The 18,766-nt window shown below is 38.9% G+C and overlaps 1 protein-coding gene across 4 annotated transcripts; it reads left to right on the forward strand.

Moving 5' to 3' along the window:
- Window positions 1–529: 529 nt before the first annotated feature.
- On the forward strand, window positions 530–15,858 carry bin2b (bridging integrator 2b). 4 transcript variants are annotated; one of them, XM_004069193.5, is made up of 12 exons: window positions 530–894; window positions 5,616–5,696; window positions 7,724–7,778; window positions 8,942–9,036; window positions 11,095–11,190; window positions 11,293–11,400; window positions 11,472–11,557; window positions 11,649–11,724; window positions 11,813–11,895; window positions 12,336–12,963; window positions 14,381–14,473; window positions 15,469–15,858. In XM_004069193.5, exons 1-12 carry the CDS (start codon window positions 802–804, stop codon window positions 15,583–15,585), a joined length of 1,611 nt encoding a protein of 536 aa, XP_004069241.1. In that variant the 5' UTR covers window positions 530–801; the 3' UTR covers window positions 15,586–15,858. The 4 variants fall into 4 exon arrangements, with proteins under 4 accessions (XP_004069241.1, XP_011473602.1, XP_011473601.1 ...); XM_011475300.4 differs by having other exon boundaries at window positions 15,472–15,858; XM_011475299.4 differs by having other exon boundaries at window positions 12,339–12,963.
- The last annotated feature ends 2,908 nt before the right edge of the window (window positions 15,859–18,766 follow it).

The raw sequence follows: 18,766 nt of genomic DNA on the forward strand, positions 1-18,766 counted from the left end.
GTAGAGCAGCTCGTCCAACAAACGAAGGGTTGGCGGATTGAACCTGTGCAGGTCACCGCTCCCCTCAGCGGATGGGTCAAAATGCTGAGTGGAACTTTCCCATTGTGGGATAAATAAAGTATAAATGTAATATGTAAAATGAACCAACTGTATCTCAACCCAAATAGTATTTTTCAATTGATATAATCGATTTATTTCATTTTAAAACCATTTTTTAATGGTATTCGATTAGTAGCTTGCCACAGACATCGATCTGGTTGGATTGTAGGAAAACAAATCGAGTTATCGGTTTTCTTATGGTTGACAGAATGTGCGGTCTTCCTTTTGCCTCTTGGGGGCGCCACATATACAGTTTCTTTTTTTCTTGTTTTTAAAGCTTCATTTTAGTCCCAAATTAAAATAAGAAGCTTTTTGTGCGCCGATGACTTAATCAAAACTAAAACTGTTCCGTTTGTGTTTTCTTTGCTGCAGATCAGGAGGACAACCTTCTTCTCTGGCGGTTTTTCTGGTTTGTGGGTCAGCTCCTGACTCAGGTATTGCGCGGTGATTATCGTCATAACCTTCAGGTGAGCGGCTGGATGACTCCTCCACGGAGGATCCGCGCACAAGGAGCAAGTCAGAACAGGCCGCGGATGATGAGCAGCGCAGCAGAGGCGCGTCTTCCCAGGCCTCCTCCTCCTCCTCCTCCCCGCTGACGGAGCGCGTCTTCGCCCCGGTTGCTCCACCTCCACCCCCAACTTGAAACTCACCAGCGTGAAGCCAAGAAAGAGGCAGACGGAGCCGAGGAGCACAGCGGAGACGATGGCGGAGAACAAGACGGGTCCGAACCTGCAGGCTGGAGCTGGATTCCTGGCCAAACGGGTCCAGAAGTCCTTCAATCGCGCTCAGGAGAAGGTGACAAACTCTAACTGCTCGTTTTGTTCTGGTTAATCATCGGGTTGGCCAAATCACAAGAGGAAACTTCAAACGTATGATCTTTTTTTTCCAGACACAAAATCAAAAAGTGTCATTTTTTTCAGTTAGTTTAATTCTGTGCGTAAAGAAAAATCACATCAATCCACTAAAATATCCTTACTGAGGGCAAAAACTATATTTTAACCATACATTCTTGATTAATGTCCTGCATTTAGACTCATTTGGTTTTGACAGAATCGAACCCTGAACTTTCTTTCTGCAGAAGCATGGGTTTGTGCTGCAGCTGTGTGGACAAACAAGAGCTGCTACTTCCTGCCTCCACTTCCTCTTTCCTTTACATTCACTTTATGGTTGACTTGGCTATTATTTCACTGCTCCACCTCAAAACGGAAACTAACCTAATTTTGCAAAAGTAGTTTCATTTAAAGTCCATAATCTTGTGTGGGGATGCCCAACTTTGTCTGTCTGGATTGTCAGATAATTTCCCCCAGTTTGAGTTGGTTATTTTGATTTTTTTCAACATATGTTTAGTTGTTGTGAAAGCTTCAAGACCCACTCCAATCATATTTTGATCAAAGTGTTTCCAGTGGTCTTTAAAGTATGATTATGCCGTTTTTTCTACCAAAATGATAGAACCTGTGTCGTTTTCTAGGCCATAGTTTCTGCAGAACAGATTGGAGCAACTCCGCCCTCTCTTGCCATCATCTTTAACTATCTTAGATGACCCCACCCTTGCATTGACGTGTTCTCCCTACCATGACAAAGGTGGATAAAGGTGGAAAGATTTCATGTAATCCATGGACACCAGTGAAGATCACAAATCATTGAAGAAAAAAGGTTCAGAACACTGTCTAGTGGGTCTAGATGACCCAACTCCCAATGGTAAAGTGCCTAGGATAGCACAAGGGTTACCGAGAGCTGTCTGTTTACATGCTCTCTTGCTAGCTTACACACCCTTACCTAACACTACTGCTTCAACTTAAACGGTGAGCAACAATTGAGCTATCTAGTTGTACAGTTCTGAACCAGATGTTAAGACGAGGAAAACAGAAGACGGTCATGGATCTAGTCGTCTACAAGTGGATGCATCAGAACGAGGGTGAAGCAAGGAGACTTTGGAGTAGACGTCGTATTTTCTACGTCACAAATGTGCTCTTTTTCATAACGTTGTGTTTCTTAAAGGCATTGTGTATTTATCTATCTTTTTAACTGTTCAGTGCTGTTATTATTATTATTGCACCACAGCATTTGAGGACTTATCTCGACACGGAAAGGTCCCAGCTGGGATTCGAATCTTATCTTCTGCTTCTTCCTGTGACGTTTTGGGCAAACATCGCAAATGAAAGGAGAGGCAGTTTATAAGGCCATAAGATCTGAATCCCTATTTACTCTTCTGTAGATGTTTTGGTATCAGTGTTTAATGGTAGAAATTATTATTTAATATATATTGGAAAAAAACATAATTTTTTTCTGTGTCCCCCCCCCCCCCCCCCATGTAGAAATCATGCATTATTATTATTTTAAATGCTCTCACTATAAAGGATGCCAGTAAGGATAATACACAAGACAAATAAACCACTGCCAATAAGAAGGTCAGCTGAGTGCAGTCATGTGTGTTTGTGTTTAAACATGGAGTGGAACTCATGGATTCAGGAGGGATTAACACAGTTTTGCCATTATTTTATGATCATTTAGCACAAATCCCCCTTTAATTTTTTTTCCTCCATTTTTGGACTTTTATTGATTGATTTATTTAGGGTTGACATGTGACTATAGAACCAGCAATGATCCAGAAACATCTTATTTCTTGCAAGAATAATTCTCTTATGCTTCAAATAATGGAAGATAAACTCTGAGGAAGGAATTTGTGACTTCTATTTTGTAAATAAAATTGTTTTATTTATAGCTTTTCCAAAAAATAGTAAGCTGTTAAAACAGTGATGGACTAAATTGTAAGAAAAACCTGTAAACAGCAATTTTGTTTGCAGTTATTCTTATCTATTTAAAAAAAAATAATGAAGTTGGAACATTTTTTTTCATTGAATTTTTTATACCTAAAATACTTGCAAATATTTTGCAAATAAAGTCTTGGAAACCAGATTTGTTTTGCTTCTGTTAGAAAAATTACAACAACAACAAAAGTTATAAAAATGAAAACTTCTGAGTTAAAATGTGAACATTTATTTTCATTATAAAGTGAGTTAGTGGCCCAAAGGCACGTTTCGAGACTTTAAGCAGTTCTCTCTAATAACTTTATAGCTTGTATACCAGAAACAAAGGTTTCCCTTCCTGCCTTTTGTGCCATTAATTTTATGCAGGCATTTTATTCTGCTAGCTTTTTATATTGGTAGATCCACTTCCACACAGAATATCAACAGATTAGGAGTGACTCATAGTCTAGTTTGATAAATGCACATACATTTTGGCATTATTTGGACATCTGTTGGCCCTTTGGTTTGAACATTTTTTAGATTTTTTTTTTTTTTTTTTGCTGTATTAGGTCTGCTCATGTTTACATGCCATCACTGCAGTCTCTAGCACTCACTTCTGTTTTTCTCATCCCTCTCCTGTCCTTTCTTCACTCAACCAGTTCTGGCAGATAAGACGGCTTAGTCTGTTTCTGCTGGAGGTTACAGAGTAGTCATAACTCGATGATTTCCCAGTGCATTCTTTTAGGGGTGGCTAACTGTTAACTCTTTAGCTATCTTTACAACACAGTTAGATACTTTTAGTTGATTACAATTAACATTAAATTATGTTTTATGCGCCTGGAGATGACCGTAGTTGGAGGAATTGCACCTTATAAACAGAATCTCGTTTAAAATTGGACTTAAGATATTATATTTCTTACAGACAAAATTGTGTTTTTGGTGTTTTCACATGTACTTGTGGAATTTTTTAGATGATTCAGAACATGTATAAAGAACATTTAGCTAAAAATGGCATTTCTGACTTTCCATATTCAAATTGTTGTTAATCAGGAGCAGACTAAACATGCTTCTTGAAAAGGATAGTTTTTGTTATGTAGCAGCTACAATTGGCAGGCTTATTTGACTCATTCTGACCAAATCCGTGTAGGTCTTCAGTTTCCTCGTCCGAGTTGGCTGAATGCTAGTGGGAGAGCATGTAACAGAGAGCTCTCAGCAATGGGAAAGGAGAAGGGGAGCAGGTTTGTTCCTTGCCAACAGTCCCACCCACATCTCAGAGATGAATATCTGTCAGGGAGGGGCATCGCGGGGAGCATGTTACATGTTTGCCTATATTACCCTGCTGTGGAATATTCAAATTGCCTTGACATGCCTGAACCAGGTAATCAGTAATGATTAGGGCTTGGATATCTGGAAATCATACAGACACTGGCCCTCGAGGCCTGGATTTGCCCAGCCGTATGTCCTAGAAAGCAACACAGGTTTTTAGATTTTTGGCCTAAAACGGCCAAACCGAGAACGCTTTTACAAAAAAAAAAATATGATCAGAGTGGAACTTTAAAAAAAATAGTCAATTCTTCCAAAAACTGAAACAGTTAATACATAAAAAATCAAAGATGAACAGGAACAACTTGAACAATCATCAATTTTTCTGTTGATGACCTGCTAAAGCCTAGAACTATCAGACATATATGTTTGTGGTGACTCACTAGGCTACCCCATGTGTTCTGCTGAGAGAAACCACTCAACACTTTCGCTTATGATGAAAAAAACAGAGATGTTGATTGAGTTTGGAGCATGTAGAGGTCATGCAGATGGCCTCTTGTTTAGAAAGTCTGTTGTGTGTGAAAACACACTGGGCTTCATGAGGCGGCGTAAGTCTTCGCTGTTTGTCTGCTTTGTGTCATTTCAGTTCTGCTAGAAAACTGCAGTGACCTCTTTTTTGAGTTGCATTCCTCAAGGTTTACAAGCTGTCTATCTTTTGACAAACCTCCGGAATTTTTCCCATGATCCCCTTGGGGCGTCATGTTAACTGAATTGCTTGACTGTACGTGAGAACTGGACTGAGTGAGTGTGGCGTTACCCTTAGAAAGTGACTTGTTCCTGGTTCCAACCAAATGGAAGTCAATTCAGTCACCATTTTTTTCGTGATACGGACTTTGCCATGTTGGAACCAGAACTTGTCAGTAAGCAGTAAATGATCCAAGTTGGCTCATATTTCTATGGCAACCCCTTTTGCCAATCAGAAGTGAGCTTGGTAGAAGGCCACACCCCTACCAGTTCTGATTGGCCAGTTTATGACTTGAATACCTCACAATTAAAAAAACTAGGATTAGCAAGGTGATGTTAAGAAAAAGAAGCTATCAGAGCAAGAATGGTTATTCTGACAAATAGAATTACGGAGTAATGGCTGTTTATTTCTTTATAGAAGTCTGTGGGAGTCCAGTTTTCATATACAGTCAATGGTTAAGTGATTGTTATATTGACAAAATGCATTCATTTTATTGCTGTGCAAGAAATACCCTATTGGAGTTTCTTCTTCATTTATATTTAACATTTTTACAGTCACTCCTGTTATAACCAGTAAAACAGCCCTATTCTAATTTGGTTGTCTTGAGTTTCAAAGAAGTGTCACATGAGTTCTCCATATTTATTCTGAAGCGTGTGTAGACAGGTTCTTTGTGAAACCAATGTACGGTAGTTTCATAATGTGGAAGCTTGTTAAACCTTCCCTTCTTAACTCTACACCTGTTGTTTTGTTCTTTGTCTCAGGTCCTCCAGAAACTGGGCAAAACTATGGAAACCAAGGATGAACAGTTTGAGCTGTGTTTCCAGAACCTCAACAAACAACAGGTACCCAACATTTTCAACTCTGCCACTGATCAGTTCTGTACTGCTGAGAAATCGCCTCAGAAATTCCTTTCAAACTTAGCTTTAATCGTCTTAGAGCTCAGCAGCTTGCCCTACGCTCCCCTCTTACGGGTCTCTGATAACCTGAGTGCTGTTCAAACCCAAAAACAGTTCTGTTGCAAAAATAAGCAAATCTTCAAATTCAGACAGACCGCTTGTCCTTGAGAATGGCTTGAAACAACACGCAGCTTTGGTTATCTGCTCTGAACAAACAGCAACTGTTGTGTCTTCAAAACTGTTACCATCTGGTGTGAAAGAAATGACAAAGTGTTTCATTTCAAGAAGTACCTACTTCCTAAGCATGCCTATATTTAGGATGGGTTTTATTCCAAGAGAGCTGCTGAAGGGTTTCTTAAAATTACTGTGCTTTCCGGACTATAAGTTGCTCCGGAGTATAAGTCACACCAGCCCAAAAATGCATTATAAAGTAGAAAAAAACACAGATAAGTCGCACTGGACTATAAGTCACATTTTGACGGGAAATTTATTTGACAAAATCTGAGACCAAGAACTAACAACTTGCACAACCTCATATGACACAATCATAGCAGAATGTTTATCTGATAATTTCACAGTAATTCTTTCTCATACTTATTTATTCCTTTCATGAAGCATCATTAGCCAACTAATACTCTGTTTTCATCCTGTATTGGTAGAAACAGTTGTCATTTTTATTGCATTTCTGAATCTATGAAATCATTGGAAAATAGAATATTATGTTGTTAGCCTTCAAGATCTTACTGTAAAAAAAGTTTGCTGATTCTTTGAGTCACTTAACATACTCTTAACACTTAACATACCTCATACATCAAATTGACCCAGGAAAATCATCTCTGTTCCTCACAAATGAACATAACAGGAGGGTTAACAATGTATTTATTTCAATTTATTTCTAATATAAGTCGCTGCGGAGTATAACTCGCACCCCTTGCCAAACTATGAAAAAAAGGGCGACTTATAGTCCGGAAAATACGGTAAATGTTGTTGAAAACCATTTCAAGCATTCACTTTTACCACTTGTTCCCACGTTGCCCTTAAAGGTGTAAAGCTTTTATAAAGTTATTTGTCAGGTAGGGCTAAGAATAACGCAGGTGTCATAGTCGAGGCCCGCGGGCCACAACCGGCTCGCCGTGTACATTTTTCCAGTTCGCGAGATGATTTTATTTTACTGTCATTAATGGCCCAGCGAAATGTAGTGCTGATAACATACTCACAACAGATCCCATTATGCAGCGCTTCAGCTGCACGGCGAAATGTAGCAGTGCTAACATATCAACTACAGATCCCATAATGCAGCGTTTCTGCCACCCTGATGATGCTGAAGAGGAAAAGTTGATTCTGAAAACGGAGCCTTTAAAAACGAAAAAATGTTTACTGACATTACTGGTAAACCCGCGTGCCCCATTTATGGAGCGAATGTGGCTGAAATTAAAGCATATATTCTATCAATCAACCAACCAATCAATCAATCAATTCATACAGAACTTTTGATCAACATGCCATAGTAAAGGAGTTGAGAATAAAGTAATGATCCATACAAGAAAGAACTTCTGCTTTGTTTTTAAAAGCATAGATTACATACATGCTTTAACTAAACAATGATATTTGTGTTTCGGTTGTGTTGTGCTGTTGTGGTTTTCCCTGTCTTACAGCAGCATTGTAGTTCATCAGAAAATGTTGAAATTAAACCCGAAAACTTTAGCCGATTCTGGAGGGAAAGCGGTGTGATGCTACAGGAAGGAAGCCTCCCCACAGACAAGAGCTGCTAGTTTCGGTTCACTACTTTGAGCAGACATCCAGTTTTGAGTTTAAATTTAAACCTCTTGCAGATAAAGTTACATTGCAGACAAAGGCCACTTTAGAATATTAGATCCCCCAGGAAGTTTAGTCAGCTAATGTGATCGGCTTTGAGAAGGTGTAACCACATGACTTCTTGTTTCTTTTCTGCTTCCTTTCTTCCCTCCACACAGATCGACGGAAACAGATTATACAAAGATGTCAAAGCCTACTATTCATCTGTTAGAGGTGAGCCTTTTGTAATCGGCATAATAAAGCCTCAAATCCCATTCGTTGTTTGTGAAAACGTTTTCCCAGTGGTCTTTTAACCTTGCAAAACCAAATACATCACAATTTATCAAAAACAAAGAAAAAAAATCTTTTTTTTGTAATCAAGATGTTTTTTTAAAGCTTTTAATGAAATCCACAAAATATTTTTTATAATTTTCTAACATGATTTATAGATAGTATACACAATGATACTTTATTACGTTTTTGCTCACAACAATGTTGAAGATGGAAAAATATTGACATGAATGTTCAAGAGTTCAAATGATTGTAAAAAAAAAAAGGCACCTTTTTCCCCTACCGTTTCAAATTTGATCCACTCATTTTTTGTACATGGACTAAATGTATCATGAAGAATTATTTACCAACAACTGTTGCATTATTTCAATATAGCAAGTAGTTGTCTAAAGAAATCAATAAGAATAGATGAGTCATTCACTTTAAAGTTTTCAAAATTAGCTAAACCTTTACCACCAATAGTTTTTTGAGATTTCACGAAGGTAATTATTTTGCAATGATCAGGAAGAGCTGTGCTACTGCCCCTAGTGGAATGATGATGAATTACAGGGCATAAAACATGGATACAGTTATATACACTGGGCTTTTAGGGAAGGTTTTGATGATGCTACTGATCAAAACTTTCCTCATGGCCTGCCGGGCGTATTTTCTATGCCACAAATAAGCTCTTTTTCAAATGGCATTTGAAAAAAAAAAAAACTACAGTTTTGAGCTCATTATTTGTCGTCCATCATTAGAAAAATACCACAAGAACTCGTTGAAAACACTAAAAACACAATTTTCATTGGGGTGGGTCTTTAAGGAGTTGGTGCTACAAACGTACATTTTTTTCAGAAATGTCTTTCGCAACTTTTTCTGATTGGTTGTTGAAGATATTGCAAAATCTTGCAGTGAAAACAGCAGAAGCAGCACTGTGAGTATGACTCACGTGCAGGCAGCTCTGCTCTGCTCTCCTTTTTAGTTGGTATACTGCCAGGAAATGTGGTGTGGTTCTAACCTTTCTGCTGAAGGTGCAGTTACCCATCAGAAACAATGCTGCCACGGTGTTAACAAAGCCCTACAATAGGCGGATCCTCATTTAAACTTGTTTTTTTTTTCCCCCACAGCTGTGCATGAGACGTCAAGGAAGCTTTCCCAAACATTGCGAGACATCTATGAGTCAGACTGGAAGGGAGTGGGGGAACTCGCCGTCATTGCAGAAGTAAGATTAGATGTTGTGTCTCAACAATGTTTGTAAGAATTGCATATGTTACGGCTGTTGACCTTTTGATTTTGTTGGCTCCTGGATTCCTTATTATTCTGGTGGGCGTGGCTACAATTACACCTGTATACCACTGACAAAAAAAACACAGATCCTCAGCTTTAATCAGCTTAGTCCATCCATCTATCCATCCATCCATCCATCCATCCATCCATCCATCCATCCATCCATCCATCCATCCATCTTTTTAAACCACTATATGCCTTTCGGGTCATGGAGTTGCCAGAGCCTGTCTCTGCTACTGCTGGGCGAAGGCAGAGTACACCCTGGACAGTCTGTCACTTGACACCCAATCACTGCCACACACATTCACACATGCACCAGCTCAGTCCAGAAAGGTTAAAACACGAATCTATTTTCAAAATGGGAAGAAAACGGAGAACCTGAGCCATCTAAAGGACAGAATTGTACTTTAATAATGGTGACAAAACAGATCCAACAGACCTTAATGGGGTCATTGGTCTAAGTAATTGTTTCTATGGCAACCACTCTTGCCAATCGGTAGTGAGCTTGTTGGAAAGCAGGCCGCACAAAATCTGTCAATCAAGCTTTTCAAATGTTCCACATGCACGGTGCTAGCAGGCACCACCTACATTTATTAAGAAATCGAATTAGCCATTTTTTTTTTATCTTGAATAACTTGCACGGAAACAAATGTAGGATCAGCCAGAATATGTTAAGAAAGGTAGCAGAGCAAGAATAGCCTAGTGATAGCTGTTTATTTCTTAATAGAAGTCTGAGATTTTGGCTGCTTGGAGTCGGCGGGTACTTCCTGTTTAGAATTGCAGGGGGGGGGTCACTCAGTCCAATCCTTTTTTACTGTAAATGGTAAAGGCAAACAGGAGAAAGAAAAGCAGGCCACAAACCAAAAATGTGGTTTCTTTTTAGAATTTTTTATTAGCGTTTTATGGGTTTTGATGTTTTGAATAATTACACTTTAGATGGTAAGTCTATTGTATTAGTAGAGGTTTTAAACATGTAATGAGTATACCTTATGAAAAAGGTATTGGTAATGCCTTGTACAACTTCATTAGGGAAAATTGTAATGTGTTATTGCAAAATATTACTTTTGTAATTGATAATTATTGGATTTACTTGCAACACTGCTGACAAATGAAGGAGCTTATATAGATAATCTGTTTGTCAATGTGAGCTCTTAGCTGGTATGGAGAGGTGGGCATAAAGGAATGTGTACTCAGTTACATTACCTTGAGTACACTTCACCTTTTTTTTACTGTGAGTACTGGTTTTTGTTACTCTTGGAGTGCACCCAAAAATCCATGCTGAACTTTTCTGGAGCATGCCTGCTGACTGTGCTTGACCTCTCGCTGACAGGCGCTCGCTGGGAGCTGGGCCTGAGCACGGATGATGCTCTTCCACATATCATACAATAGTTGACATGTGGAAGTTCTTCATGTTAAATTGTCATACTATACTGAGTCATTAACTAACTTTTCCAGATAATTTTCCCTTCCTACATGAATCACTATCTGAATAAACTTTCAAGACTTGTATTAGTTTCTAAAAAAAAAAAAAAAAAAGTCCCTTTTCGTAATTAAACACAGACTTGACTACCTTGTCTCCTCTCGGATGGACAGTCATAAACGGCACATGAGCACTTTGGCTTTAAGGTGATAAAAGCAGGAAAAACAGACAAATCTGAAGATCTGAGTTCATTAGAACAGGACAGTCGGGTGAGAGCTCCGTTAAAGCTACAGCTGCTGTTTGGGGCTCCAGATGTCTGTCAACAGTTCTCCAACACCAGTAAATTGGTGAGAAAATAATGAATGTCCATTGCTCAAAAATAAGTGGGCCTACAATAAAACCTTGATTCACCACTTTTGAGCTGGCTTTGAATCTACCTCGATCTTGAATTCTACCTCGAGTTCTACCACGTTAGTTAGATGAATCTGCATATATAAATATTAATACCTATGATTCTGTGGCAACAAATTTGTTGTTTTAATCCAATTAAAAGCTTAAATGTTGTGTTTTTAGAGTGAAGATTTGTTGTGGAACGACTTTGAGGAGAAGCTGAACGACCAGCTTGTCCGCACCATGGAGAACTATACAAGCCAGTTTCCAGAGGTTAAGGTAATTAGAAATGTCGTTTTTAACTGGATGAGCTCCTCATGGCCTAAAAAGCTTAGATAGAAGTTTTTGGTTTTCTCTGGTGGAATAATTTGACATTTTAAGGAACGAGTATCAAAGCGCGGTCGCAAACTGGTGGACTACGATTCCTCACGCCATCACCTGGAAGCTCTGCAGAATGCCAAGAAAAAAGATGAAGCCAAAATAGCCAAGGTACTGTTGGAGTCCAGAGAAATACATTGTTGGCCGATGAGCACGGTCTCTAAAGAATGTTCTCTTGAAAGGCCGAGGAGGAGTTCAACAAAGCTCAGAGTGTCTTTGAAGAGATGAATGACGAGCTGCGAGAGGAGCTGCCCGTCCTCTATCAGAGGTATGTTCAGCAGGTGCTGATGGCCGGCTCCAGTTGAAGATGGGTTTCTGGCAGGGTAAAACAGATAAGTAACGGCTGTCTTTGTCTGCAGTCGGATAAGCTGCTACGTGACAGTCTTCCAGAACATCTCTAATCTAAGAGATGTCTTCTACAAAGAAATGAGCGTGGTGAGATCCTGCACAGACTCCTATGATTCAATAAGACATCGGAGGGCTTTGGAGGATCACGTGTTTGTGCTTCTTTTCTGTGCTGCAGCTGAACCAGGAACTGTACAACGTGATGAAACAGCTGGAGGGTCAGCACTCCACCAAAACTTTCATCATTAAGGGTTTGAACAGGTGCGCCCTGTTTTATGGAATTTAAAAAATTTCAAATGCTGAAGTTTGTTTTTACTTAAAGACCCGCTCTGATCATCTTTTGATGAATTTTCAATGCATTCCCGGTAGTCTTTTAATTACAATTTTGTCGTTTTTAGCCATATTTTAAAAAAACCTCCATCGTTTTCATAGTTTCTGCAGAGCGGCAGTAGCTCATTAGAAATTTGTCTCCGAGTTGTGGACTATTGAAGTGGAGCAACCCCGCCCCCCCGCCCAATAAAGAAATACTCGGAAATGCAATTTTTAGCCTAATATCTTCATATGTCTCCTCCACCATCAGACAAATGCCAAAAGAACTTGTTAAAAACACCAAAAACACAATTTTCATCAGAGTGGGTCTATGAAGAGGAGTTGAATCAATCATTTAATAATTTAATATAACTGAATGTTTGCTTTTCTAGCAGCACATCAGGAAAGTCAAAGACAAGAAAGTCGATTGTTATCTCCAACCCCATCCCCTGCAACACAGCTTTCCCCACAGACCATGTATCCATCCACTCCTCTACTGAAAATGGCAAAGGCGCCGCTCCTTCGCCACAGGGGCAACGAACTGAGAGCGTCTCTGAAGAGAGCAACACGCCATCCAAGCGCTCCAGCTTCTCAGACTCTGACATCAGCTCCAGCAGCACCAACACTCCCAAGAGGGAGTCGATGTGCGAAAATGAGGACGAGAGCGTCCAGAGTCCACAGGAGTCTGAGCCGGAGCCAACTGCCAGTCAGCCAGAAAACTCGGAGGCCGAAGCTCCAGTGGAAAAAACTGAAAGTCACGAGGTTGAAGGTTCCTCTGGTTCTTCAGATGGTGCTACCACACAGACACTCGACCAGGTTACAGCAGATGATCCACCGTCAAACGAGGCAGAGACCAAACCTGCACCGGTTCCAGCCCCCCGCCTGTCCTTCCGGGCCTCTGACAGCCGCTCTGCCCTACTCCCAAAAGATCAGGAGCAGGAGGAGGCCGAGGAGACGTTTGAGAGCCCAGAACCAACTGAAGACTCCATTTCCCACAATCCACCTGGTTTTCTCTACAAGGTACACTGCACCTTGTAGAGGTGTTATAGCAAATTTGTTATAGCAAATTATAGAATATATAATGCTTTGATGTGAGTACAACCTCTTTCTTACCAAATACAACTTTAATAAAGACGACCGCTTCAGAAAAACACGGAAAAATCTTTTCAGCAATATTCAGAAAGCTGCCTGGATGGTCTCTGAAAAATCCAGTTTCATAAATAAAGTAAACAATAAAAATATTTTTGTTTTGGAAAAAAATTATATATAAAAAAAAACAAAGTTTGATTTTTATTTATTTTTAGATAAAGAAGCAAGAACTGCCTAAAGCATAATCTGATACTTATGGTGGCCCTGAAGTTAAAACCACTCAACCCAAAAACACAATAAAGGTCACAACCACGATTAAAAAAGCTAAACAAATGTACACCTTTTAGACACATCCTGTCAGGGGTCACAATGCAAAATGTAACGTTTCAGAAATTAAAATCAAATGTTACTTTTACTTTACTAATTAATTTTAATTTCCAAAATATTTCCTTTTTCTTTAATCTTTTTTGGAATTCTGTTTGGATTTCTAAAATGTGATGTTTTTTATCTTTTTTTTTTTTAATTGTCGTTCTCTGTTTTTGTGTTGAGTGGTTTGTTGGTGCACTTCAGGGCCTCCGTAGCTACTGAATTTATCAAAAAAAATGATTGTTTACAGTTTTATATGTTATTCACCTTAATTCCACTGATGCCTCCTACCATGTGAGGGTGTGATGGTCCAAACCGAATCAATAGTACATTTGGGGGTGACTGTACCATAGTTTTAGCATCAATCTGTTAACTAGCTGGTCAGGGGTTCAAATCCCAGACTTGGCTATTGGTGTGTCTTTGCTTAAAACACCTCATACCACCTTAAGTATTTAATAACCTGTTAAGGTTTTTGGAACAAAACAAACTGTTTCAGTCTTAGAAATTAAATCTGAGTAAACTGTAATTGATTCAAACATCCACCCTGGAGAACTCAAAAACATATTTTTTCTGGGATTTTAAAGTTAATTAGATTTTTTTTTTTTTTTGATTGTTCATTTTGGGTGGCAGCAATTCACAGCACTCTAAATTTAATAGATACATAAATGACCCAGTGGGTTTAAATGATTTATTGAATTTTAAATTTATCTTTTTTGCTTACTTTGTAAATCATGTCTTTATAAGTAAAGCCAGTTAAACTAAATTTGTTTTGGTGGTCTAGGAAAACTGTCAGACTCTGATCTGCATGTAAATCTGATTTTTAAACAGATGTTCCTCACTTTAACTCTTCCTCAATGGCCACTTGATTTTTTTTTCTCTCTCTAGAAACTATACTATGCAATGTGTTCATTAACTAATATTGTAATTGTGCTTCTGGTTACATTTTGAACCTTCCTGAAAGTGTGTTTGTTTGTCCATCCAGGCGGTGGCAGTAGAGAGCCATGGACCGACTGAGAAAGGACAGCTGCAGTTTGAGAAGGATGAAGTCATCCTGGTTCTTGAAGCCTCATCAGAGGTTTGTGTGAAACACAACCCCAATGGGGTTTTGATTTCTGCAAATCGATTGAAAGACTACTGATCTGCTAACCCATTTCATTAGGGTAAATCTTTTTAAAAATATAGTATTCTAATTTAAAGAAAACAGGGAAAAGAGGTGGGATCTAAAGTTAAATCTGTTGGTAGGAATCCAAAAGAACAACACTGCAGTCTGGATTCAAAAAGGAAAACTTGTCGTTTATGTTGGAAATCATCCAGACTACTTGGAAACTTTTGTGTGGAGGTAAATCCATGTGAAATTTTAAGCTTTAAAGAGAGATGGGTCAAGTGTTTGAGCTGCAGTTCAAGTCCAGTTTTAAAAGTTTGATATGCACGCTCAAATCTGATCTAAAAGCTTAAACGAGCATGAGCAAGTTCAAACTTTAAAGTGTGAGTAGGTTTCATTGAGGGGCAACTATAAGTCATCCTCAGGTAAGATCGAGGGAACTCTTAGAAATCTGAACAAAGCTGTCGAGGCTCAAAGGGGTTCAGCATAGGGCTTGGCTGAAGACCAGAGAGTTTAAGTCAAGTTTGAAAATTCTGCTATACCAAGTTAGGTCTCCAGTCATAGACAAAGTGAAAGTGAGTCTTTAGCTACGTTTACACCACCTTTAGCTGCGCGCTTTCAAGTGGCCACTGCCAATGGAAAGTCTACTAAAACATGCATTTTGGACTTCCGTGTTCAAAACTCTCACCGTCACGCGTACCTACACAAGTTTCTACAACCGATTTCGGGATACTTCCAAAACATGTGGCTATTGAACACGTGTTAAAAGCCAAACCAGGTCAGACTTTGACCAATCAGGGAGATGGAGTTACTTGCCCCAAGTCACAAGAGGGGTGAATTGATAATTGTAGGAAGTGAATGTAGCTACAAACTAGACTTCAAACATCTCTCAAATTGAAGATCTTTGATTGCATCACTCGTTGAATCTCCTTGATTCTATTTTCTTCTTGCATCTGATTTTGTTGCAGCAGCTAGAAGGACAGCTGAGGGGAATCAGGGAGGAGAGCTGGATCCAGCATCAGGATCTAGAAAACTACTCTGGGCTCTTCTTGGAAACCCTCATCCAGCCTGTTCAGCTGGAGTGAGGCAAACTCCAGTCCTCCGTCTGAAAAGTGTTTCTTTTCACCATCGTGACTCAGATGGAGGAGGACGCAGGGATCGTGAGCCAATATCTTACAGAAGCTGCACAGAGTCACATGTATTTTTGCAAGTATGTTGCAAGTTGCAAAACAGAATCAACTGAGCAGCAGAACACTTTTTAAAGTGTAAAAACATTTTTTTGTTTTGGTTTTTGTCTTTGAAAAATGTGAAACGACTTCCTTTAAATTTTTTAATCCAAATAAAGCTCTGAATAAAGACTCGATGTAACTTTTTCTTTTTTGTCTTTTATAAGTTCAGTGGCTGTAAAACTGGAAGTTTTTAGATGAACATCTCAGGGACCAGAAATGATAACTGGCAATAATTCATAAAAATCTTTTGAAAACTAAAGAGTATTAACAGCTGTTTTATTGTAATGGGTTAATGAATAAGGGATGTATTTGAATGCTGTGGTTCTCCTGCAAAATTGAGGGGTTCAAATGAAAGAGAACTTTATAACGAATAACCCTGAAGCTCAAAAACAGCTGGGGAAACATGTCCTTACTGAAATATTTTGTATAATTATAAACACTTTTTTTTCTTAGACACATTTTTCTGTCAATAAATTATAAAAAATCATGAAAGCTTTCTCCTTTGTGGTGATCTGGAACCTATTTTTAAGTAATGGGCAAAGTTAAAAATCTGACTAATTTCTGGCTTAACTAACAGAAATTTAAACTTCAAGGTTTCACAGAGTTACCTCTTCCTCGTTGTGTTCCAAACAGGACATACCAGCCTGCTCCAAGAAGCCAAAATCTCTAAGACATTTATTAGGAAACAAACAACTCATTCTGTTTGTCAGAATAACCATTCTTGCTCTTCTACCTTGTTTTAACATGTTTGTGGTACTATTTCTTTGTTGTTCAAGTTGTAAACTGGCTAATCAGATGCATCAATAATAGTATGTAGCTCATGTGGAATGTTGGAAATCTTTGACAGATTTTGTGTAGCCTGCTTTCAGAGGCAGAGGTGTGGACTTCCAACAAGCTCACTCCTGATTGGCAAGAGTGGTTGCCACAGAAATTCGGACTCTGACCAATCCCTGCTTACAGATGTCGTCTGGCACCAACATGGCGGCGTCCAAATAGCAAAAACATACTGACTGATCTAACTTCATTTCTTTGGAGCCTGACATAAATCATTTTCTGTGGGTGACGTTACTCTCACGTTGCTCTCACTCGGTCCAGTTCTCAATGGTTGGGACAGGAGCAGAGAGAAAGCCTCAGTGCTGGCTCCTCCCACCATACACAATTTGATCCTTTTGAACATTTTTGACTTAATAAAAGATTTAAATTAATTTAGAAAAAAATATTTTAAACCAATTTCCAAACTGAAATATGGTTATTGACAACAGTATTGGGAAGATGTTTATAATGTTATGTTTGAGTTGTACCAACAGTCTAGGCCCCATGTCATGGCATTATTCTACTGTAATCATTCACTATCTCCTCCCACTCTATCCATCAGTCAACACAACTATCCTCTACCAGCACAGATGTTGGGTTGATTCAAACCAGTGTGTGCTTTTTTTGCTCTAAAAGGTTACCATGGTTACATGTTAAACCAGAACAGTCGACTCATCCATTATGATTTAGGAATAAGCAGGTATAGAAAACATGAAATACTGTCTTTTTTGGATGTAAAAGCATTCTCAGGTTGACACAGTCAAGGTTTTCCCACAGTTTCCCATTGATTTACCTGTTCTGCCTCCCGTAAGTACATTTTCAAACGATCAGAAACCATCCGTGACGGCTTTCTGAGTTTCCCATGACAGAAATTCAACAGTAACTGCGGTTTTGTTATTAATAGAGTTCCTCAGTCACAGAGAGGTTACCATTGAAAGAGGATATTCACAGTGGAAGACTCTGGGACTTTCTCCAATATGAACATGATGCATTGTTGCTTGTCTTTTTCTCAATGAGAGGCCTTCATAGTTGACAGAAATCTCAGAGGTCTGTTTTTTCGCGGTGACCTCGTGCTGTTTGGGTTGTTTTCTGTGTGAGTTTCTCCTCACGGCTCCTCTCAGGAACAGCCATGTGGGTTACACGAGGCTAGATTCTGCATCAGCACAACTCCATTAAGACTGAGTTGGATAATAGTTACATTAGGAAAAAAATCTCCTTCAGCTGCTTTGGAGTTTTAACTTGATTAGCAAAGTTAGGTAAATGGAAATTAGTTTTACCCAAAAAGAGATTTCCATTGCCCTTTTTCTATGTGATTTACTGTCAAACCCTCTCAGGAAAACACACCAGAAGCTCATATGGAAACTCAAGTGATCCACTCACATGAACCTAATGGGTAACTCTTGGAAGAAACGAAAAGAGGAAACTTTTAATCTCTTTCTGAAACTATATTTTTTCTCCTCTGCCACTACAGTGTTTGGAGAAACGGTGGATCAAAAGGTGAGAGGTCTATATCAGCAAACAATGATTAGGATACTAACGAACCAGGTTAACACTGGGAAAAACGAGCTAAAGATTTAGTCACATGCACCTGTACTGCTGCTGCGGGATTTTGGGTTGTTGGGGTCCGTGTGGTGCAGACAGGAGCAGCCGCATCTTAAGGAGACTGGAGGTGTGTCTTGCTAATCCCTTGAGGCTCGTACATTGACCTCAAAGAACGTCATGAAAATGGAACATATTGTTGTGCGTTTATTAGGAGTATTGTGAATTATTGTGGAGATAAGTTGCACTCACTTATGACGTAGGAGTGATGCTGCTCACATCTACATACCAATTATTTTACACAATTCTAGTCAATGATTTACACAACAATAATAAAAAGAAAAACATGTATGTACCTAAAACATTGATTTATTTCTGTTTATCTGCTCAAACATGTGAAAATCAGGAGGAGCACTGGTTGAATTGGTGGTACAAAAGATCACTTCTAACAGTTTTAAGCCAAGGAAATAATAGATCTTCTTGTTAGAACAAGTTTTGGAGTTCTTTGAACACTTAATAAATGAAAATTTAAAATTTTGTGCAACAATTTTAGCGCAATACTGTTAGTTTTATCAATTGTCTTTGATTTTTCGGCTCATTTACAATGTAAGTGGGAGGCCTACAGTACAGTGACCTAACTAGCTTCCTAGATATTCATCAAAAACTGCGCCTCTAAACGAAGCTT

This window comes from Oryzias latipes, chromosome 5, assembly GCF_053564925.1.
Source record: "Oryzias latipes strain Hd-rR chromosome 5, Olatipes_Hd-rR_3.1".
Classification (NCBI taxonomy): domain Eukaryota; kingdom Metazoa; phylum Chordata; class Actinopteri; order Beloniformes; family Adrianichthyidae; genus Oryzias; species Oryzias latipes.

Bases quoted from the DNA above. Each gene is read 5' to 3' on its own strand.
- bin2b (XM_004069193.5), top strand. From the start codon at position 802: ATGGCGGAGAACAAGACGGGTCCGAACCTGCAGGCTGGAGCTGGATTC. The intron at 7,779-8,941 runs GTGAGCCTTTTG...TTTCCCCCACAG, and splicing joins CTACTATTCATCTGTTAGAG to CTGTGCATGAGACGTCAAGG. The intron at 11,558-11,648 runs GTATGTTCAGCA...CTTTGTCTGCAG, and splicing joins CTGCCCGTCCTCTATCAGAG to TCGGATAAGCTGCTACGTGA.